A 24,694-nucleotide genomic window follows, 5' to 3' on the forward strand; every position below is an offset into this window, starting at 1 on the left:
TCTCTCCATGGGATCCAATTATAGCCCTGTACATAGAAAATGTAAAAATCAAAAGCTCCTTTTTTTTTTCAGCTTACGCACAAAGAAAAAATAGGAATTACAATATGTCCTTTAAAATACATTCCCTATAGCCGTTCATTAACTGGGGAATGCGAAAGCAATAGTTCTCTGATGCAGCACAAAGGAAACATAATGACACGGGGATGCTTTTAAATTGACACATGCCCTGTACAACTTCATCCTGAGTATATGTAAATAGCATAATATGGTATTTATAGTATTATTCACATACTAACAATGTCCGACTGGGTTATCCAGGGCCCACCAGAAAAATGAAGGCCACCTGCTCACTCTCATACTGTCTCTTATACCCTATTTATACTCCCAGTCTCCTCTCTTTATAAACTGTCATCCTCTCGTTATTCTCTTATAGAAATGGAAAATGACAACTGTATAAGCCTATAAGGCCAAATTGTTAGGTGAGCGGAAGGATCTACCGGGAGTGTTCCTGATATCCAGGTGGGCCAGTCCAAGGCTTTCCGTTAAAGACCCCTGACAGAACTATGTCCTACTGGTGATAAAATGTCTAGTTATCTTTTGTATCTATGGAAGTTTATACAGTATATACAGGTATCCAGAATGCTTGGGACCTGGGGCTTTCCAGATAATAGATCTTTCGGTAATTTGGATCTTCATGCCTAAAGGGCAGAGAAACACGTGGAGATTCGTGGAGATTAGTCGCCCGGCGACAGATCGCCTTTTCTTCGGGCGACATCTCCCCAAACTGCCTTCACACTGGCTAGAATCTAAATCGCCAGCAGGATGGCACTCGGATCAATTTGTTTTCTGAAGTCACGGGGAAACTTCGGGCGACTTCGGAAAACGAATCACTCCGAGTGCCATCCCACGGATGATTTAGAGTTTAGCTGGCGGGAAGGCAGTTCTGGGAGATTAGTCGCCTGTGAAGAGGCGATTTGTCGCTAGGCGACTAAATCTCCCCGAATCTCCACGTGTTTCTCTGCCCTTAGTCTACTAGAAAATCATGTAAAAATTAAATAAACCCAATAGTAGGGATGCACCAAATCCAGGATTCGGTTCGGGATTCGGCCAGGATTCTGCCTTTTTCAGCAGGATTCGGCCGAATCCTTCTGCCTGGCCGAACTGAATCCGAATTTGCATTTGCAAATTAGGGGCGGGGAGGGAAATTTTGTGACTTTTTGTCACAAAACAAGGAATGTTTTCCCCTTCCCACCCCTAATTTGCATATGCAAATTAGGGTTCGGATTTGGTTCGGTATTTGGCAGAATCTTTCGCGAAGGATTCGGGGGTTCGGCCAAATCCAAAATAGTGGATTCGGTGCATCCCTACCCAATAGGCTGGATTTGCTTCCAATAAGGATTAATTATATCTCAGTTGGGATCAAGTACAAGCTACTGTTTTATTATTACAGAGAAAAAGGAAATCATTTTTGAAAAACTGGATCATTTGGATAAAATGGAGTCTATGGGAGACAGCCTTTCTGTAATTCAGAGCTTTATGGATAATGGGTTTCTGGATAATTATAATAGATAAAAAGAGGAAGCCTCTCAGAATAAGGAGCATGCCCCCATATACATCACATAAAGTGCTTAGTTGATTACTATATTGTGACTAGTGGCTACATTTCTGGTGCCAAAGATAAACACAAATCCTCGATGCACTGGGAGTCCTTTCAGTAGTTTGTTACGAACAGAGAAAATTCCCGGTAAAATGATCAACAACGGCAACACAGGGCAAAGTAATTGGTGCCGCGAGCTCCGCGCAACACAACAGGGACTGTAAATCATGGCTTAATGGTTTGCTGCTGCTGTTTCCCTCTCGTCGGGTCGATGACGTTTCCACAATAGATTCTTTTGTTTCTGGAAGTTCTGGACACGGTGCAATTCTTTTCTCAAGAGAAGATGGAGCGGCAGCTTGTGGTCATAACTCTAGGGCGAAGTTTCACTGGAACCTGCAATAAATTGATCAAAAAAAAAGGAATTGAGATGATTCTTGGATAGAGCAATGAAAGAAATTCGAATAGTCAATATAAAACAGTTGGTTTGAATCAGACCCTGGAAATACATTTAACAGGCCTGAATCTGAATAAAAGGTAATGCGACATGAACACTTGATCAGCTTTAAACGGGCAAAATACATCTATACACACTTTGGGGCAAATTTACTAAAGGGCAAAGTGGCCATCGCTAGCGAAAAATTTTACAAAATTACACTGTTACACAATTACGCTGCACATAGAGTGGCGGAGCCTTCCGAGGTGAAAATTCACCCTTAAGGGCAGAAATCACATAGACATCCAAAGGAAGGACGGCACTCCAATACTAGGAATAAATATTTATTCCAAAGACATACAAGGATCCAACGCCCTACGCGTTTCGGGAATCACTCCCTTAATCATAGGCATGCATCTTGGACCAAACAGACAGATTATATACACAACGTCAATAGTGACCCCTACTGTGCCCAATGTAGTAATACAAGTTAAAAACATATGTGCTTTATTAACCATTAAAACCAGTCTGCTGAAGGTCAAAACCTCGTTTTCCATATTAAAAAAACTAACAATCCTTCTAAGAATGTGTGAAAATATATGAAATTAATTATCTGCTCTGGAGAATGGGTAACTGGTAATAAATACTTGATAACTTATCATCCGCAAGGAAAAGGTAAACCTTTACGGTAAAAGTGGGTTTCAGGATATATGTCTGTAGCATAATACATATGGGTATAGAGAAACATTGTAATCAAAAAGTAATAAACAAGTGGTAAATGAGGAAAGTATAAAGAGATAGGACATAAGTTAAAGGTAGAAGGGGTGGAGAGGGATATATATTTTTATTTTTAGGGCTAGAACCCAGTCCAGTTAATGGCCCCAGCACCCTAATATAAATATAATAAATCATGTCTGGTGTTCAGACCATTCGGTAACCTAGTCTCCATTTTTAGGATCCAAAATGCCTCTCTCAAATTTAGTAGATGCTCAGCATCTCCACCCCTAAGGGGTAGTTTCACCTGTTCAATGACCTTCACTGACAGGTCACGGATTCCTTTTTTCGAGCATATGGCAAAGTGTTTCCCCACGGGGGCCCTTCGTCCTTATTCTCAATCGATCTAATGTGTTCACGTATCCTTTCTTTTAAACAACGGGTAGTGCGGCCCACATATTGCTTATTGCAACTCAAACATTCCAATAGATAAACTACGTTCTTGGTGTTGCAATTAAAAAAGCCGTTACTTTGGAACACACTACCCGTTGCACTAGATCTGAAAGTTGTCCCCGTGGAGATAACTTTACAGGTTTTACAGATGTTGGCCCCGCATCTATAGCTGCCCTTAATAGACAGCCAATTACCTCTGTGGCTTTTGCGACCTGTAGACACTAGACTCGGCGCCAGCATTCTCCCTAGAGTGGGTGCTTTCCTTGAAACGCATTTGACATTGGTGGCAGATAGAACGCCTGACAATTTTTCATCATTAAGCAGTACTGGAAGATATTAGGGCAGAAACACACGTGGAGATTGGGAGAAGATTCCAATGAAGATTAGCCGCCCGGCGACAAATTGCCTCTTCTTGGGGCGACTAATCTTCCCAAAAAGCCTTCCCACTGGCTGGAAACTAAATTGCTGGCTGGGTGGCACTTGGAGCACTTCGTTTTCCGAAGTCGCCTCACGAGGAAACTTCGGGCGACTTTGGAAAACGAAGAGTTCCGAGTGCCATCCCGCCAGTGATTTACATTCTAGCCGACGCGAGGCAGTTCGGGGAAGAAGACTAATCTCCCCCAATCTGAGCACGTGCCCTGACTGCAATATGACAAAAGTTCGCCATAAGAAAAAATGGCCATTGACTTTAATGCACAAAAAAAGTCGCCATAAGAAAAAACACCCATTGACTGTAATGCATTAGGACAAAAAAAGTCGCCATAAGAAAAAAGGCCCATTGACTGTAATGCATTCGGACAAAAAAAAGTCGCCATAAGAAAAAACACCCATTGACTTTAATGCATTAGGACAAAAAAAGTCGCCATAAGAAAAAACACCCATTGACTTTAATGCATTAGGACAAAAAAAGTCGCCACAAGATAAAATGCCCATTGACTTTAATGCATTCAAACAAGAAAAAGTCGGCCATTGACTTTAATGCACAAAAAAGTCGCCATAAGAAAAAACACCCATTGACTTTAATGCATTAGGACAAAAAAAGTCGCCATAAGAAAAAACACCAATTGACTTTAAGGGTCTGGCCAGACAAGCAGATTCGGGGAGATTAGTCACCCCAGCAACAAATCTCCTCTTCTTCAGGGCGAAAATCTCCCAGAACTGCCTCCCTGAAAATGAAAATCACCTGCGGCAATACCGACGCGGTGCTTTGTTTTCCAAAGTCGCCCGAAGTTGCCTCACGAGGAAACTTAGGGCGACTTCGGAAAATGAAGAGCCTCGCGTGCATTGCCGCAGGCAATTTTCATTTTAGCCGGCGGAGGGCAGAAGGGAAGGCAGTTCTGGGAGATTGTCGCCCCGAAGAAGAGGAGATTTGCAGCTGGGGCTTCTAATCTCCCCGAATCTGCTTGTGTAGCCAGACCCTTACGCATTAGGACAAAAAAAGTCGCCATAAGAAAAAACACCCATTGACTTTAATGCATTAGGACAAAAAAAGTCGCCATAAATTAAAATACCCATTGACTTTAATGCAATATGACAAAAGTTGCCATAAGAAAAAACACCCATTGACTTTAATGCTTTCAGACAAAAAAAGTCGCCATTAGAAAAAACGCCCATTGACTTTAATGCATTTGGAACGAGAAAGATTGTTGTGCTCGTTTCGCATATTTTTCGCTGAAGAGAAACGGGCCAGATTCGCTCATCACTAGCCAATTGTCCACCCATATGACTGATAAAGAAGTGGGAAACTGATATTCCTCAGGACAGAAAAAACTGTCTGCAGAATTGGTTGAAAAACCACCAGTTTAATTTCAAATGATCTCAAGATACACTTGTCATTGTAAGGTGAATGCTCCCTGTAATTTAGAGTTTAAATATAGGGCAATATTTTTAGAAGCTGGTGACAGAAACATACTTTAGGTATAAACCTCAAAGCCCAAATATTCTGCAATTATTTTCCTTATGTCCCAAATGGTTGTTTTTTAACATTTTTCTATATTTATCCCAGGAAGCGGTGGAACTGGCTGAAACATTCAGCTGAAAGGTGCCGTTTCCAGTTCTGGCTTTCCCCTACAATATTCTATCAAACAAATATTCTATTAAACATTCCGGGCTCCCTACATGTGTTTAATGGAAGGCAACAGATAAAGTTCCATTTGAGAGAAAGAAAGAGAAGCAGCGACGCATTTCGCTCGGATCTGAGTGACAGGAACTTGATGCATTTGCTGCTCGGGAGGTTTGGTAAATTCTGAATATCGTTCCATCCATCAGTTAAACAGAGTGGCTGTGTGCAATCTCGTGTACACAAATACACAATAATGTTTCTTAGGGACAGCTCAGCACTTTATTGACATCTCCTATTTTTGCAGATCGTTTTGACTTGTATGTTTTTGGAGTGTGGGAGGAAAACGGAGTATCACCATACAAGACACAGGGAGAACCTATATACTCTGTACACATAGAGCCCTGGCTGGAATCAAACTCAGGACCCCAGTGCTGCAATGCAGAAGAGCAACCACTGAGGTACATAAATAATGTTAATGTGCCTTCAATTATTCCATAATAAATCAGCTACTGGCCAGGGCCCACCAGGTTTTTTCCCTAAATCCCACCGGCTCTCTAGATCTCTCTCTCTCTCAATCTATCAATTATCTCTCTCTCTCTCTCTCTCTCTCTCTCTCTCTCTCTCTCTCTCTCTCTCTCTCTCTCAATCTATCAATTATCTCTCCATCTATTTGTTATCTATATTTCTCTCTTTCTATCTATAATTCTCTCTCTCGATCTCTCTCTCCATCTATCTATCTATCTATCTATCTATCTATCTATCTATCTATCTATCTATCTATCTATCTATCTATCATCTATCTATCTATCTATCTATCTATCTATCTATCTATCTATCTATCTATCAATATCTATCTCATCAATCATCTCTCTCTCTCTCTCTCTCTCTCTCTATTATCTCTCTCTCTTTCTATATATCTCTCTATATCTATCTTATTATCTCTCTCTTTCTATATATCTCTCTATATCTATCATCTATCTATCTATCTATCTATCTATCTATCTATCTATCTATCTATCTATCTATCTATCTATCTATCTATCTATCTATCTATCTGTTATCTATATCTCTCTCTTTCTATCTATAATTCTCTCTCTCTCTCTCTCTCTCTCTCTCTCTCTCTATCTATCTATCTTTCTCTCTCTCAATCTCTCTCTATTATCCCTCTTTCTTTCTATCTCTCTCTCTCTCTCTCTCTCTCTCTCTCTCTCTCTCTCTCCAGATACACACAGTACATATAGACAGTTCTAATACTGATGCCCCTGTGCCTTTAAGTATAAAGCCAATGCTCTATGTTGAGATTATTCGTTCTGATTAGACATTCAACGGCAGACGGCACTTCTGAAAAAAGAGGGTTTATTGGAAATCCTGCTGGAAAAAACCTAACGCGTTTCGGGAGTTATCCCTTAATCATAGGTATCATACCTATGATTAAGGGATAACTCCCGAAACGCGTTAGGTTTTTTCCAGCAGGATTTCCAATAAACCCTCTTTTTTCAGAAGTGCCGTCTGCCGTTGAATGTCTTGTCGTATATACAGTGGGGTCACTGTTTGATTGTGCACCTGATCGGAGGGGAGAGCGGAGAGCTAGTGCGGTCCTTCTTTTTGCTTTTCTATTCTTTCTGATTCCCCATAAATGATATTTTTCTCCAGTGTCCCAACCCAATTTAAATATATGAATGACATAGGAAATCGAAAATATTTTTGACACAATACTCAATACTTAGAAACCTGGTTTCCATGGTTACAGTTAATCTCTCAATGTTATAACCACAGCTCAAGGGGTTAAATAACCTTAAAGTATATTTTAGGAGTAGGTATTTTTCCCTACTTTGCTGGAGATATAAAGTGTTTTGGCACAACCGGAGCCAGTCATTGACTTTAAACGGTTGTGGTTTTGGATTATTATGGCTGGGTAGAAATGCCACGCCGCCCCCATTGGCTCCATAAGATAAAATGATTATACTAAGGAGAACACCAGTCGTTTTCTTACTGTGACAATAACTCATAGAAGGGAAAAGCAAACAATCCCAGGTTTCCTCTCTCCCTTAAGTTTTTCCTGCCACCCACATAATTGGAAGCAGAATCCAAGCGCTGGATCCAGATCAAATTAAATCTGACAATTAAGTTTTTTTAACACGTTTTAATTAATTTTTTCTCTGCAGAAACCAAGTGTCTGTGATGTAACATCTCTGACATCGACTGGCAATTAATCAGGCTCTAAGAATATGAATCCCCCCCATAGAAAACACGGGTACAAATAATCCAAATGTTTCAATGGGAAGAATGAACACACACTGCACAATACTAAACTGATCCACTTGCCCTTTTCCCTGTGGATGTCACACATTCGCCATTTCTTCATTAATCGTTGAATTAAACATTTCCAGTTGCACAAACAGAAGCCTGGAAAGAGCAGAAATGGGAAATATGCGTCTCATAAAATGACTGTAAATTTACAGCCTTAAAATAAATTAAAGTCCATGTCTGAAGCCACACGTTCCAAGCCTCTCTTAAAAACTATAATATATATGATAATAAGCCGGGATTCTGGAGAGACGGGCGACATGGGGGTGTTTATAGGTTGCAATGACGGCTGCCATAGACATTATACAAACAAATATCCAGCGGGAGAATAAGCCGAGTAAAGTAAGTGCTGAGCCACACAGACGGCTCTTACCTCCACATATATATTTTATAAAGGTATGGGACCTGTTACCCAGAATGCTCAGGACGTGGGTTTTCTGGATAAGGGATCTTTCCATCCATAGTTTGGTTCTTCATATCTCACATCTAATTAAACAGGCTGGTTTTGCTTCCAATAAGGATTAATTATATCTTAGTTGGGATCAAGTACAAGCTACTGTTTTATTATTACAGAGAAAAAGGAAATTATTTTTTTAAAATGTGGATTATTTGAATAAAATGGCGTCCTTCTTGTCAGTGTCGGACTAGGAAAACTCCCGGTGGGCCCAGGTGTCAGTGGATCCTCTTGCTTATAACCATTTGGCCTATTTCATGGTCAATCCCTATTTCTTTGTGGGGAAAAAAATGCTTAATAATGGAATAGGGTATAGTAAGTAGATATAAAAGACTAGGAGAATAAGAAGGTTGAGTGAGGAGAGGAGGAATAATAGTTTGGAATGTGGGGCCACGGTCTAAGGTTTTCCGGTGGGCCCCTGGCATCCCATTCCGACACTGCTTCTTGTAATTCAGAAATTCTGGATAACGGGTTTCCTGATAATGAATCTGATACCTGTAACAAAGCATCTAAATCAGGGGTGCCCATATCTACCAGTAGACCTTTAGCTGGTAAACAGTAGATCTCAAGACACTCAATTAGATGTCAACAAACAGCTTGTCTATATCACCCTCCTATTTCATGTTCTCATTCAGTTATTTATTATGTTAAGGTTACATAAGAAATTAGGGTTGCCACCTGTCTGGTTTTGACGTGGACAGCCTAGTAATTTGAAGGGCTGTCCAGGTCAAAACTGCTTGCCCAGTTTTCCAAATTAGGAAAACCAGGCAGGATTCTCATGCGCAGTGCCCTACACAATTATAGAGTGTGGGGAGGGAGGGGGAATGTAGGGAGGGCAATGATATCTTGCAAGTGCTGAATGGAAAGCATGAATGGACTGCCCACCTCTATACCTGAGGCCAGGAATACAAATCATAACATTGACTTTTAGTATGTTATTGAATGACCAATATTGAGCAACTTTTCACTTGGTCCTCATTTTTGCAAGACATGAGTTATGAGTCCAGGGTCTTGTGGGAGAGACAAAGGCAAAAGTTTCACTGCTCCCATTTTTGCACTTTACACACTGTTAGGGGCAGATGTATTAAGGGTCGAATATCGAGGGTTAATTAACCCTCGATATTCGACTGGCGAATTAAAATCCTTCGACTTTCGAATATCGAAGTCGAAGGATTTTGCGCAATTCGAAGGAATAATCGTTCGATCGAACGATTCGAAGGATTTTAATCCATCAATCTAAGTATTATTCTTCGATCAGAAAAAACTTGGAAAGCCTATGGGGACCTTCCCCATAGGCTAACATGGACTTCGGTAGCTTTTAGGTGGCGAACTAGGGGGTCGAAGTTTTTTCTTAAAGAGACTTTCGACTATCGAATGGTCGAACGAATTTTAGTACGAATCGTTTGATTCGAAGTTGTAGTCGAAGTTGCCCATTTGATGGTCGAAGTAGCCAAAAAAACACTTCGAAATTCGAAGTTTTTTTTCTTCTATTCCTTCACTCGAACTTAGTGAATGGGCCCCTTAGTGATGGGCGAATTTCTCCCATTTCGCTTCGATGAAAAATTTGTGAATTTCCCGCAAAATTCGCGAATTTCGTGAGACGGCGAAAAATGAGAGGAAAAATTTTGAAATCAGAAAGTGTCACAAAAAAATCATGAAATTCAGACATTTTCACAGAAAAAATCGGGAAAATCGGACCGGCTGGCGTTAAAGTCAATGGGTGTCCGAATAGTGTTGACGCACGCTGATTTTGACGCACGCCACTTTTCGGACGCATGTCCAAACAGTTTTGACTTCGTTGATGGATTTTCACAGTACATTCGCAAATTTATTTACCAGCGGTGAAATGAGGAAACTCGCCGTGACATCATGCCAGGCGAATTTATTCGCCCATCAGTACACTCTGTCTTTGCTTCTTAAAGAATAGCCACATGCCTCCGTTATCCGTTTTAGAAAACACAGACTTTCAGCTCCCTGAAGAGGGATGCGCATTGGCACCCCTTGCCTTTCTGTGGAGCACACAGGCTTTTTTAGGGGTTCTGCTGCCCCTTTAGATCTTTACTTGCACTTGGCACTTGGGGTAAATAAATAAGCCCTATTACCTGTAATTACACTATTTAGAGTTACTTTCAGCAACCTTAATATTTTTAACCCAATGAACAACATAATATCATAGTGGCTTCTGCATTCTGCCACTAGGGGGAGTGTGCTGTCAAAACAGAGAAACTCTTCTGTGATCCTTGAAAGATGGCATTGCTGCAAAGGCTTTAAACATCACTGAAACCTTCTCAGTATTCGTTTCACTCTCCTCACAGATGGCAGAAGAATGCAGATAAGAGTGACCCTAGTTCCACCCCTAGTGAGGAAAATACAGCTTTTAAATAAGAACATGTATCACTCTTTGAGCTGTTAGTGGTGGACCAAATTCTTCTTCTTGCAGGCACCAGGGGGGGGCATTCTCTTTTTCTATTCTGCGATCTGATGCATTTTCCCTTGAAGTCTTCCCCTCTGCCTTGGCACGGCTATAATATTTCTATAATCTCTTCTTTACATATGAAGCAGCATTAGACTGATTTCCATAGAAATATATCCCTGGCTCCCAGCTAAGCTGCCTCCCAAGTGAAGCGACTGTTGCAAAGTTACTGTGCTAGAACTAAACACATCTCAAGTCACAAACTTTCATTCGGCTCCTGCTGGAAAATATGTGCTAATATTTATATTTTTATATTATGTACTAAATAATCCAGCCTCCAGCTGTAAAGCGGCAATTGCTGAAGTTCTTGGGCATTCTGAGAGGGGGCCGGTCGTACATTCCTTCTGCAGTGCTTGGGGCCCCTCCAGCCCTATAGTAAAAAGAAAATTGTTACCCTTTCGACACCCTTTGTCGGTGTTACAGTCCACGTGTGGCGCTTACCTGACAGGGGACAAACCTGAGCCACTCCGCAGTGGTATTGGGAGAGACTGGGTACCTGGTACTTACTTGTGCAGTGCCTCCACCTAGTGGGGTCCAGGAATGCACCTACTAGTGGCCCCACTAGGAATACAGTAATGACACACACACCTTATTGGTAAAACTGAATAACTGTTTATCTAAAATAAATGGGCACCTAATACATGCAGCACTCCTTACCGGTGGCAATAGGGCCTCACGAGTTAACTTGCTAGCTCAATCTGTCTACCTAACTAAAAGAAACAAAGTCCTTTAATGTCCTTTCAATAACAGTCTCTTTATCTTCAAGCGCTTCTTTAGGGTACTTTAAACAGGATACTCCAAATCCTCTTTGGATACTCTCTCTCTCGCTCTCTTCAGGCGAGTCCAGCACAGTCAGTCATACAGTGAGACTACCAGCCCCTTTGGATGCTCATATGGGAATCTCCTGCTGGTTGTTCCTCCAGTCTGGATTCCTTTCACACTCCTTTCACACTCTCTGTCTTTCCAGGCCCAGTAACTGGCTTCCCTGTGCCAGCCAGATCCAAATGAATGCTTGTGGTGCAGCCTCTCAGCTCTCTGGGCCCACAAGCAGCTCTCTGGCCTCTTTCTATGTCCACCATGCGGCTCTCTACGCCAGGCTCTCTGACTTCCTTTTCCTGCCAGCCACTCACTAGCTGCTGTGTCACTTCCTACTGCACTGAACAGCTGGTTGCTAGGTAACAGCTTACAGTACACAGACACAGACTCTGTGCTTCTGCCCTTACAGGGATAAGAGCGTTTGCACAAATTCCCTACAAAATTATTTAAAATACAAATTACTGGATAAAATGAAATATATCAGTAATGTTTGTGCCCATTTAGTGGCAGCGAGGAGCCGCTGTGCTGAACTGCAGGGAACTGATGTGTTACCATTTTAACTAGAGGTTCCCAAATTGTGACCTGTGTTAAAATGCCATTTTGCAGCCCTGCCTATTGGGACCATAACAGAATTTCAGATAAAACCTGGTCTAACAGTACAAATGTTCCTTTTCTCCCCTGCGATCCACTGCTCCATCCAGTAAATATTGCTCCACCCTGCACTCCAGTACCACCTGCTTATAAACTGAACTGATATAGGCACATGGGAGCCCTGTACTTTAACCTGCTGTTGAATTAATGCAAACTTAGTGGTTTCTTAGATATTAGCAGTTTTAGGCTTTACAACTAGGGTTGCCGCATTTGCCACTGGCTAAATCTGAACAAAGGGGTGGGGCAGATAGCACTGGGGTGGAGCAGTGATGTTGGGGTGGGAATAGGGTTTCCACCTGGCCGGAAAAAAATGATGGCTGATCCCGATGTTATTAACTGGGAAAAAAGACAACCGAACAGAAAGTTGGGACCCGAACAGGCCTTAGAAAAACCTATTTGTTCGGGTCAAAACCAAACAGGTGGCAACTGTATTTACAACTGCACCTGCTTTTGCAAAGGTTGTCCCTGGTACTAGGCACAAACAATGCACCTCTACAGACATTGGCATCTGTGCAAGTTGCAGTCGCATCATTATGGGCATCAGGTGGAAAGGGCACGGGAATTCTGTAGAGATTCAGTTGGCACAACAACAACAACATTGCATACAGGTGAATCGTTTAATTACAGCCGAAACGCGGAAGTGCCGAAAAAGCCGAACAACCAAATTCCCGAAGCTGTGAAAAGACCCAAAGTCACGAAAACAACCGAAGTTGAAGTCCTGAAGCCACGAGCTGAACACCTCTGAACACTAATGTGTGTTTTTTTATTTTTTTTAATCCCCTGGCACTAATGTATTATTTTTATACTCTATAGGCCCCTGCCACCAATGTTTTTTTTAAAAATATTCTTTGGGGCCCCAATTTTTTTTAACTTGTAAGGGGGGCCCTGCCGCCAATGTTTTTTTTTAAAAAAAAATTGTATTCTTTTTAACTTATAGGGGGGCCCTGGTCCCCAATAGCTTTTTATAACTTGTGTGTATAGGAGGGGTTACCTTTTTTAGCGCTGATGTCTGTGTGGTCTTTTAACTGTGAGGAGTCCCCAAAATTTTGTTGTACTGGGCCCCGTGATTTCTAATGGCGGCCCTGGTGAGGGGTAACCCAGGGCATTGGTGCACAGCTCAGTGTGGAGGCGATGTCATGTGCACAGGAAGTGATGTCATGTGCACAGGAAGTGATGTCATGTGCACAGGAAGTGATGCCTTGTGCACAGGAAGTGATGTAGCTGGGGATGCGGGACGTCCTTATGTCTGGTGATGTAGGGTGACACCAGATCTAAATACAGCACTGGATATATACAGTTTTAGACTGCAAATACTGGGCTTTCAGATTAACAGCCCTCTTTAAAAAACCAAAGTGTCTGCGACCTTAACTGCCTATAGAATTTCTTTACTTCCTGTATGGTCAGTTAACCCCAGAGCTGCTGACTCTCTGATCTATTGACCCATAAGCCTGATACTGGTAGTCTAAAACTGCTAATATCTCTGAATAAAAACAGAAAATGAATGTAAATTGCTAAAAGTGCTTTTAGGAACCAAGTTCTTCTAGCTCCGGCACATGAGATGCAAATCAGCAAACACAATGAAGTGACTTCCTTTTGATGCATCAGTCATTGTTCCCCCAGCCGCTATTTTGGTAATTAAACTCCCAGGCAAGTGATTTTCCTTAGAAACCCAGTCATTCAGTGGATTGTATTTCATAATCATGGATAAATATAATATACTGTATATGTCTATATTTATGCTCTGGATGGATATTAGAGAATCTTGTTATGCCACTCACAAAGCTTGCAGGTAAATTTCCCCGGCCCATAAATACTGGCAGGGAGGAAAGGCAACAGCTCGCTGCAGACAGAGCCGCTATTTATTCTGCTCTGTGCGTTTGTGCCTATGAATATCTGATAGGGGAAATAAATAACCCTACCCGTGGAGGCAGAGCACAGAGATTAGGGAGTAAATCTGGACACTGGAAATATGGAATAACAGAAGCAGGCTCTCTGAGAAATATAAATCAGCAGATTTAATTCCCCTGGTGCCGAAGGCAAATTGGAAAATCACAATTAAAGAGGAATCGTTTATATGGGATAAATAGGGAGATGATTTTATGGACTCTGACCTTTCCATCAAAATAAAGGGAATTAACGGTTAAAAATGAGTCAGGACTCAGGACAAGATGCATTGCAGGCTAAAAGGTTTATTTACAGTCCATTACAGGATTATTATACATGGGAGCAGGAATAAACAGGCAGAGGGCAATAAAACAGGCTCACCCTATTGTTTAACCATAAGGTTTGCATGCGCTGCAGATTATTCTGCAACTGCTCTATTAAAGGCAATGATCCTGGCAGGCTTATAGGGAGCAAACGGGTAGTGATGGGCGAATTTAATCCCAGAATTCGTAATTTTTTTGGACACCAGCGCAATTTCGGCAAAAATGGACGCCGGCGAATTTTTCGCCGTTTGGCGAATTTCGCTGGAAATTCACTAATTTTTCGGCAAAGCGAAACGCCCCAAATTCGCCCATCACTTCATACGTGTTATTTACATTAAGTGATCGAAAGCTCCTGCTGAAATCATTCTGTTATCCAAATACAAGGGCAGGTAATGGCAGCTACACGGGCTCCGTCCCCGTTGATAATTGGGTAAATGAGACCAGTAAGCAGCAGCTTGAAGGTACAAGTGGGACTGGGAATTGCACATGTGTCTATATGGAACCAATGGGACAGTCCCTATTTTGACAGCTCAACTCATAGTCCCAGATTGTTACTGAAATGTCCCGACTTTCTCTTCGATCTCCTGCACTGAACAGATACAAAGTTTCTAAAACTTAAAAGGGTTGTTCACCTTTGAGATGACTTTTAGTATGATGTAGAGAGTGATATTCTGAGAGAATTTGCAATTGGTTTTAATTTTTTATTATTGAAGGTTTTTGAGTTGTTTCGTTTTTTTATTCAGCAGCTCTTCGGTTTTCATTTTAAGCAATCTGGTAACTAAGGTCCAAATAACCCTAGCAACCATGCATTGATTTGAATAAGAGACTGAAATATGAATAGGAGAGGCTGGAATAGAAGGATCAGTAATAAAAAGTAACAATAACAATACAACAACAACAATATTTGTAGCCTTACAGAGCATTTGTTTTTAAGAAGGGAGTCAGCGACGCCCAGTTGAAGCTGCAAAGAGTCAGAAGAAAAAGGCAAATAACTATAAAACTATAAAAAATAATCAATGAAAACCAATTGAAAAGTTGCTTCGAATTGGCTGTTCTATAATATAATAAAAGTTACCTTAAAGGTGAACCACCCCTATAATTGGCTTTTGACAGAGAGCCCAGAATACGTGCAGGGTCGGACTGGAGCCTTTGGGGCTGCACAACGAAGGGCCCACCTGGCAGTCCCCGGGGGCCCCCTCTGACCGTTAAATTCCTGGCATGCTCATTCGCAAAAAAACATGCTGATGTGCATTCGCGGACGTGCAGTGCAGTGACGCACATGGACGTAAAATGTATGCGTTTGCGCACAAAAACCCGAAACAAGCCCAAAAGCACAAAAGCAGGCCAGCAACGGGGGATGGGGGGCAGGTCTGGGGCGGCAGGGGCCCATGAGGAAAACGTGGCAGGTGCACTTTGTAACAATTTAAGATAAGCAAAGAAACAATTATAACAATTTGAGATAAGCAGGTCTCTTGGGAAACTGTGACTTGCAGCTTAAAGGGCAATTCACCTTCATTAGAAAAACTGTAATAACACATTAAAAACCACGGAAACGTGTTCAAACTTTCATAACCTGCCAAATTTTGTAAAATGGACATGGTAATTAGGGAGCGTGGTCACAAAAATGGAGAGCACTTCCCCCACATTTGCACCCCTAGCACTGACCTCTGGATCATATGCAAATGAGACCAGCAATGTTCTAAGCAAGGGCCCTCCATCTGCACAACAACAGGATTTGGCCCTTTAAAAGATATAGAATAATCTGGCCCCAAACCTACAGTATAGTAGATACCCGGCATGGGGAAAACTCTAAATACAAATCTGATATACAGTATTGCCTCTTGATATAAAGGCTTTGGAGTAAGATATATTAATGGCGATCAGTGCCTTCTGCATTCAGTTGTGAGGTTTTCAGATTGTAAGCTCTTGTGAGCCGGGTCCTTGATCCTATTTTTACCCTGTAATCGTTTTGTTTAATAACTGTAAGGTCCCCGTTAGTTGCAAAAAAAATGGAAGCAATTGTACTGTTATTAACAATGCTCTGGGCACAATTTGCAATTGGTCTTCATTTTTTATTTATTTTTGTTTTCTTAATTCAATTTTTTTTCCAGGAACTCTCCAGTTTGGAATCAGCAGTATCATGGTCAAATGACCTTAGCAACCAGGGGGTGGTTTGAATGAGAGACTGGTGTATTTATAGTAGAAGGCCGTCATGATAGATAAGTAATAAATAGTAACAATAAAACTGTAGCCTCGCACAGACAGTATTTTTGGTGGCTGGGGTCAGTGACCCCCCATTTGAAAGTTGGAGTAAGAAGAAGAAGGCTCATGATTTAAGAACTATGAAAAAATAAATAACAAAGACCAATGGAAAACTTGCTTAGAATTGACCATTCTTTAAAATACTAAGGGGGCTTATTTATCAAAGGGGAATTTTTTCTGGTAGGACTTTTAAAGGAGAAAAAACACAATTTTTTCGTAGAAAAAAAGCTTGAATTTTTCATGATTTATTAAAACCCTGATGGTGTTAAAAGTCCAAATAAAAAAGTACCCCAACTCAGACCTGCCGAATTCATGTAGAAGTCAATGGCGGATGTCCCAAAGATATCCTGATTTTGGTGTCAAATCCGTGTCAAATCCGAAAAAAAGTCGCGGTATTCCAGCATCAAATATGAAAAGGTTGCGGTATTTTGGATTCTGATTTTTTTACGATCTTATCGAGACTTTTGCCGCACAAGAATTTATCAGGAAAATGTAATGATGAAAATGGGGAAAAGTCCATGCGGATTTGGTCAGAGTGGCTTTCCAAAAATAGTGATTCAAATTTTAATAAACAACTCCCTTAAAGTTAAATGAACCGTGAACAGTGTCGGACTGGCCCACCGGGATATCAGGAAAACTCCCGGTGGGCCCAGGTATCTGTGGGCCCTCTGACCATTTAGCCTATTTCATGGTAATTCCTTATTTCTTTATGGGGAAACAATGCTTAATAATGGAAGAATATAGTAAGTAAATATAAAAGACTAGGAGAATAAAGAGCTTGAGTGAGGAGAGGACAAATAATAGTTTGGAAAGTGGAGCCATGGTCTAACATTTCAGGTGGGCCCATGTTCTAAGGTTTTCTGGTGGACCCCTGGCACCCCAGTCCGACACTGAACAGTGACTCACCCCTTAAACTGTGTATTGTCACCTTTAATCTCGGGGTTTGGGTAACATGGTTCCTGCCTCTCTGACTATAACAGCTGTTGAGCCCAAACCCTTGTATTAGCAACTTCTATTTTTGTAAACTGCAAAAGTGCTCAGGGGATTACTTTGAGTAAATTAAATCAACTATATTTTTAGGTGTAGATCCCCTTTAAATTGTAATGTAAGGGGTAGACAGCCTTATCTTACAGTTAGTATGTTGTACAACGTGCTACACTTTTTACATTTTTTATAGTTTTCGAATTATTACAGTTCCGCCTCTTTCCAACTTGCCGTTTAAAATGCTATCTGGTTGTTGTAGGGGGGGGGGTCGCTGACCCCAGCAACCAGAACAGTTTGCTCTGTAAGGTCACAGTTTAATTATTGTTACTTTTTATTACTTCTCATTCTATTCTGCCCTCTTCTATGATGAACAAAAAGCTACACATTTTAAAAAAATACTTTAAAAACATAAAATAAAATGACCAATTTCAATTCGTCTTCAGCACAGAAAATGTGAAATTAAAGGGGAACTAAGTATGTAATAGAAATGATCACATTTGTTTTAGGTTTTATCATCATTTTACCATCTCACCGCTCAGTGTCGTTATAGCATGACTGGGATATATTCTTTTAGAAATGTTTAAACCTTTTTCTATGGAATTCATTGTTTAGAAAACATTTCCATTGCTTTTTCAAAGAAAGGGTTGAGTCTTTGTGAGCAGTGAATGGGATGTGGAAGTAAACAGGGAAACTGTGAAATTGGGGTAAACATTGGGGTAAAGGCAAAAGCTCGGGAAACAATATCGTCCCTCGGGATATGCTCACAAGTATTTACCATATGGTGAGTGATGTCTGTATAGTGAGTTTATTCCACTCGGGGGGTTCAAATGGCAGAATTTGTCTATTCTTGTACAATTCCTTTCCAGAATGGATTGTGAACTCTCATTAGTGACAGGGCCATTGTGCTCGCTGAAAGGCAACATAAAGCAGCTAAGTAAATATTACCGATGTTAAAAGATGTTTTCAGGAACAATTTAAAAACAGGAGTTTTACAGTTTCAAATAAAAAAAGCTACTTTTAAAGAAATGGACACAACTCAGCATATTGCATCTTGAAATGCTTCCAGCTCTACCTAATATACAATTTACTTAGCAATGGGCACAGCTCTGCAATCTTAGCAATGGGCACGTTAGCAATGGGCACAGCTCTGCAATCTTAACAATGGGCACGTTAGCAATGGGCACAGCTCTGAAATCTTAGCCCTGGGCACAGCTCTGCATGGTTCGAGTGCTTATCACTAAAAGAAGGGAACAATCAATTCCAAATTTACCAATTTAGGGATCTGAATAACAAAAAGATTTATAAGTTGCCCCAAAGACTTTGCGAGGGTATTACTCACTGATAGGATTGTTCCCAGAAGTCACCCCTTTAACCTGTAGAAAACTTTCTGATGAAGAAATCCAGTGCAGCAAGGGGGGGGGGGGCAAAAATATCAGGAAAAGGTTGATAAATGCACTGGGGAAAAATACCACTAAAATATTGGTCCCAATTAAACCTTTTATAAATGCCCCCTAAATATTCTTGCAGTTATAATATTTGTATGATAGAGTTTAATTAGTCATGGGCTATGGAACATTACTCTGGCCACCAGTACATCACAATTCCCCAGTTTAGCCTTTGGGGCACCCCAACAAGTCTGTGACTGCGTCTGCTGTATCATTGTAGTAAGAGAGCTGGATTATCCTTTTAAAGGAAAACTAAAGCTTAACTAAAGAAGTAGCTATAAATGCTGTACATTATGTTTTGTGCTTCTGTACCAGCCCAAGGCAACCACAGCCCTTTAGCAGTAAAGATCTGTGTCTCCAAAGATGCCCCAGTAGCTCCCCATCTTCTTTTCTGCTGATTCACTGCACATGCTCTGTGCTGCTGTCACTTACTGAGCTTAGGGACCCACTCACAATATACAGTACACATAGAATAGAAATGTCACAATATAAGGCTGATTAGTAATTAATACAGATAATTACTACATGGCAGCACAGAAACCAGTGCAATTATCATCAGAATTTAATAATCAGCAAACCTGTAGCATCAGCTTATATTACAGGGGAAGCTCATTTTCTGCTGGATAATAAGTGACGAGCCCTAAGCTTAGCTTCTCAACAGCCAATCAGAGCCCACTGAGCATGTGAGTGTCACAGACACTTTCCAAGATGGTGACCCCCTGTGACAAGTTTGAAGTCCTGGATCATTGCTGCTATTGACAAGCTCAAACTTTAGCCTCGTGCAACAAGTTCACTTTATAAAATATGCCATTTTTAGCCACATTGATTTTTAGGGTTTAAGTGAACAGTAGATTCCTGCTTGTGCTGTATTTATAATTATGTTTGGAATATTGTGGACATATGCTCATTTTATTGTTTCACTATAAAGGAAAGTTTGTTTAATGCAGAAACAAAACAGACACAGCTGTACTGGTGCTGGGATATTGGTTATAACTGCTGGATTCCACTTATTGATATAACATAGCATTGTCTGGTCTAACATAAGGGCTTGAGCTATTGTATAGTTACACAGTGAAGTTGGGTTGAAAAAAGACCACGGTCCATCAAGTTCAACCCCTCCACATGAATCCCAGTGCCCATACACACAGGCGCCATCTCTCCTACTATACCTGCTATACCATAGTCACACTCCCTTCCCAGAGACTATTATCCACTGTTACTATAGACACCATCTCTCCCTACTATACCTGCTATCCCACAGTCACACTCCCTTCCCAGAGACTATTATCCACTGTTACTATAGGCACCATCTCTCCCTACTATACCTGCTATCCCACAGTCACACTCCCTTCCCAGAGACTATTATCCACTGTTACTATAGACACCATCTCTCCCTACTATACCTGCTATCCCACAGTCACACTCCCTTCCCAGAGACTATTATCCACTGTTACTATAGACACCATCTCTCCCTACTATACCTGCTATCCCACAGTCACACTCCCTTCCCAGAGACTATTATCCCACTGCTACTATAGACACCATCTCTCCCTACTATACCTGCTATCCCACAGTCACACTCCCTTCCCAGAGACACTTATCCCCACTGTTACTATAGGCACCATCTCTCCCTACTATACCTGCTATCCCACAGTCACACTCCCTTCCCAGAGACTATTATCCCACTGTTACTATAGGCACCATCTTTCCCTACTATACCTGCTATCCCACAGTCACACTCCCTTCCCAGAGACTATTATCCACTGTTACTATAGGCACCATCTCTCCCTACTATACCTGCTATCCCACAGTCACACTCCCTTCCCAGAGACTATTATCCCACGGTTACTATAGACACCATCTCTCCCTACTATACCTGCTATCCCACAGTCACACTCCCTTACCAGAGACTATTATCCCACTGTTACTATAGGCACCATCTCTCCCTACTATACCTGCTATCCCACAGTCACACTCCCTTCCCAGAGACTATTATCCACTGTTACTATAGACACCATCTCTCCCTACTATACCTGCTATCCCACAGTCACACTCCCTTCCCAGAGACTATTATCCACTGTTACTATAGGCACCATCTCTCCCTACTATACCTGCTATCCCACAGTCACACTCCCTTCCCAGAGACTATTATCCACTGTTACTATAGGCACCATCTCTCCCTACTATACCTGCTATCCCACAGTCACACTCCCTTCCCAGAGACTATTATCCCACTGTTACTATAGACACCATCTCTCCCTACTATACCTGCTATCCCACAGTCACACTCCCTTCCCAGAGACTATTATCCCACTGTTACTATAGACACCATCTCTCCCTACTATACCTGCTATCCCACAGTCACACTCCCTTCCCAGAGACACTTATCCCCACTGTTACTATAGGCACCATCTCTCCCTACTATACCTGCTATCCCACAGTCACACTCCCTTCCCAGAGACTATTATCCACTGTTACTATAGACACCATCTCTCCCTACTATACCTGCTATCCCACAGTCACACTCCCTTCCCAGAGACTATTATCCCACTGTTACTATAGGCACCATCTTTCCCTACTATACCTGCTATCCCACAGTCACACTCCCTTCCCAGAGACTATTATCCCACGGTTACTATAGACACCATCTCTCCCTACTATACCTGCTATCCCACAGTCACACTCCCTTACCAGAGACTATTATCCCACTGTTACTATAGGCACCATCTCTCCCTACTATACCTGCTATCCCACAGTCACACTCCCTTCCCAGAGACTATTATCCACTGTTACTATAGACACCATCTCTCCCTACTATACCTGCTATCCCACAGTCACACTCCCTTCCCAGAGACTATTATCCACTGTTACTATAGGCACCATCTCTCCCTACTATACCTGATATCCCACAGTCACACTCCCTTCCCAGAGACTATTATCCCACTGTTACTATAGACACCATCTCTCCCTACTATACCTGCTATCCCACAGTCACACTCCCTTCCCAGAGACTATTATCCCAGTGTTACTTCTCTATAGAATAACTGTAATTGGCTCTGTGTTATGACAAGATCATGAGATGCAGATTTGCTGGTAAGAACTGTTACAACCTGAGACATGAAACTGACAAGTAACAGGGTGGCCTTCTGGTAATTACCACTTTACCGTAGTAACCTTCCCAGGCTGCTTGGGGTTTTCACCAGTTTCAGAAAGGCTAAAGATGTCCAACACTCAGTGGTCCAACAAAGAAGAACTTTTTTTTATTTACAGATTTCCTTCCATACATGCATATCAATTCACTGTCACACTCCAGAGTATTCAAAACAGTCACATCACAACTCAGTTACAGTCACTCCATCACTTGCCAAGCAACAACCTTTGACATTCCGGTACCCCACCCGAAGCTCCACAGGCTCATTCCTATCCAGGGTCACTCACCTCCCTGTCCTGACAGTGAGGCGTATGTATACGCTACACCCCGTGTCCTACTCCGGGTAGGAATTTCTTGCCCTTCCTGTGTTGCCTGTGCCTCACTGACACTTCTGCCCTAACTGGCTTAGCCTTGGCTCTTACGCTTCTACCTCCTCGTTGGGGTCTTAACTACCGTGCAGCTATCTCCTACACTACCGGAAGCACCTTGTACTTCATACACAGTGCCCTGTCACTATCTACTCCAGAATGGAATGAACCTCGCCCTAGGTGTGTCTTCTCCCTAAATACCCTTTTAGCCCACTAGCTCCCTCTAGTAGCTGGGGAAGGAATTGCACTAAAGACCAAAAATTACCCTTTACTACCACCTTGTGGTGACACACATTACACCTTCAATACAAACATTTCCAATCATTTCAACATTTACAACTTTTCATTTTACACCATTCACACTCACATTTGCACACAACACTCGGTCATCCTCTTAAAAGTTGATGATTTTGACCCAAAACGATTACATTTTTGACCAGAGAGACCTGCAGTCGACAAAGTTGCAACAGTGACTTGCACCCAATTTGCATCAAAATTACGAGTCTATTAATGCACAGGCTCTACTAGGCTATAGCCCAGAGGCCCAGTGTGATCAGAGGCACATTCGTTTTTTTTTTCAATTATTATTTCTATTTTCATTTATAGGGGTGGTTCACCTTTAAGTTCATTTTTAGTATGTTATAGAATGGTTTATTTTAAGCAACTTCAATCGGGATTCAGTTTTTCTTTTTTGATAGTTTTTTAATTATTTGCCTTCTTCTGACTCTTTCCAGCTTTTAAATGAGGGTGCTGACCCCATCTAAAAACAAATGCTCTGTAAGGTTAAACATGTATTGTTATTGTTACATTTTATTACTCATCTTTCTATTTAAGCCTCTCCTATTCATTTTCTGGCCTCTTATTAAGATCAGTGCATGGTTGCTAAGAAAATCTGTATTCTAGCAACCAGAGTGCAAACTTTAGAGCTGCTGAGTAAACTGGTAAATAACTCAAAATAATTAAAAAAAAAAAAACTATTGCAAATTGTTACCACTCTCTACATCATACTTAAAGTTCATTTAAAGGTGAATAACCCCTTTAATATTTATTTTTATTTGGGCTGCTGGTCTGTGGGTGTAGCCTAGGTAGGGTTGCCACCTGTCCCGTTTTGACCTGGTCAGCGCGGTATTTTGAAGTGCTGCCCGGGTTAAAACTTCCTGCCTGGTTTTCCAAATAAGGATTCCCTTGATTGGGCAATCGGTGATGACCGCGTCATAGCCCCGCCCCTGGTGTCATGGACACACCCATCTACGTCATGGCCCCGTCTCCACTATTTCGAAAGGTGGCAACCTTTGAATGTGGCTGCAGTTCTGCTAAAATTAAAGAGGAAAAAACTCTGTGATATAAGTCTGAAATTGCACCTTGCGCACTGCTCTTGTGTTGGTAAGTGACCCCTTGTAAATAGACTGCTTTAGTTAGAAAGTAAGATGCTCCGTGGAACCCAGTATTGACTACAGACCTCTTACTAACAGACTATCTAAAATGAAATATATAAACGCTGTTTAAAAAAAATCCTGAGTATATTTTTGACAAGCGAACGAGCGGCAATTACGGTTTTATAAGCCCCTACTCTAATTCATTACAGGAGTCATTGAGAGATTCTCTCCCTGGCTCCTGAGATCACTATCCAGCCGGCGCTGGGTCAGACAGAATTCTTTCTCAGACACACGATTGGCAATATAATCAGAGGAAAAAAGATTGTCTGGAGGCAAGGAGTCAGCATGTTTATGCTTTTCAATTTATAGCAGCAAATAGCAGAAATAAAATATAAACAGTCAGTATTAATTTACCGGCGCTTCCCACAAGTACAAGCTCAGGCCTATTTGGGATTCAATGGCGTCTAACTTTAAAGGGGTTGTTCAACAACTAGGTTTTTCACCTTCTAAAGCAGCTCTGGGAGGGGGGGGTCGCCGACCCTGTAGCTGTTCTAAATCGATACATTTAGTTGATACATTTCTTATCTTTGTCCCTGCTGAGCAGAATCTTTGAGTTTCATTACAGGCAGCTTTTAGAATTGATACAATAGTTGCTAATACTCCAGAGATGCTGCTGAGAAATGTATCAACTAAAGCTGGCCATAGATGTTGAGATTTTTAAAAGATCCGATCATCATCGTGAGACCACGATTATCTCGGAACGATCGTACGATTTGTCCATCAACTAAAAAGACCAATTTGCCAGGAAAACAAAGGGGAGCTGACTGCTTGGCCCTGGAAACATAGATCGATTGCACTGGGACCGACAAAGATTTTTTAACCTGGCCGATCAATTTCCGGACAGATGTCGGCCGAAAAATCGTAAGATAATTTCGAAGGAT

At 41.5% G+C, this 24,694-nt stretch overlaps 1 protein-coding gene across 2 annotated transcripts in view; it reads right to left on the reverse strand.

Moving 5' to 3' along the window:
- Window positions 1-1,484: 1,484 nt before the first annotated feature.
- samd12.S (sterile alpha motif domain containing 12 S homeolog) overlaps window positions 1,485-24,694 on the reverse strand; it is a 352,270-nt gene continuing 329,060 nt past the window's right edge. For both annotated transcript variants that reach the window (XM_018223916.2, XM_018223914.2), the window contains exon 5: window positions 1,485-1,990. In XM_018223916.2, coding sequence (XP_018079405.1) covers window positions 1,968-1,990 — 23 coding nt within the window. In that variant the 3' untranslated portion in view covers window positions 1,485-1,967. The remainder of the gene's footprint in view (window positions 1,991-24,694) is intronic.

This window comes from Xenopus laevis, chromosome 6S (assembly GCF_017654675.1).
Source record: "Xenopus laevis strain J_2021 chromosome 6S, Xenopus_laevis_v10.1, whole genome shotgun sequence".
Taxonomy (NCBI): Eukaryota; Metazoa; Chordata; class Amphibia; order Anura; family Pipidae; genus Xenopus; species Xenopus laevis.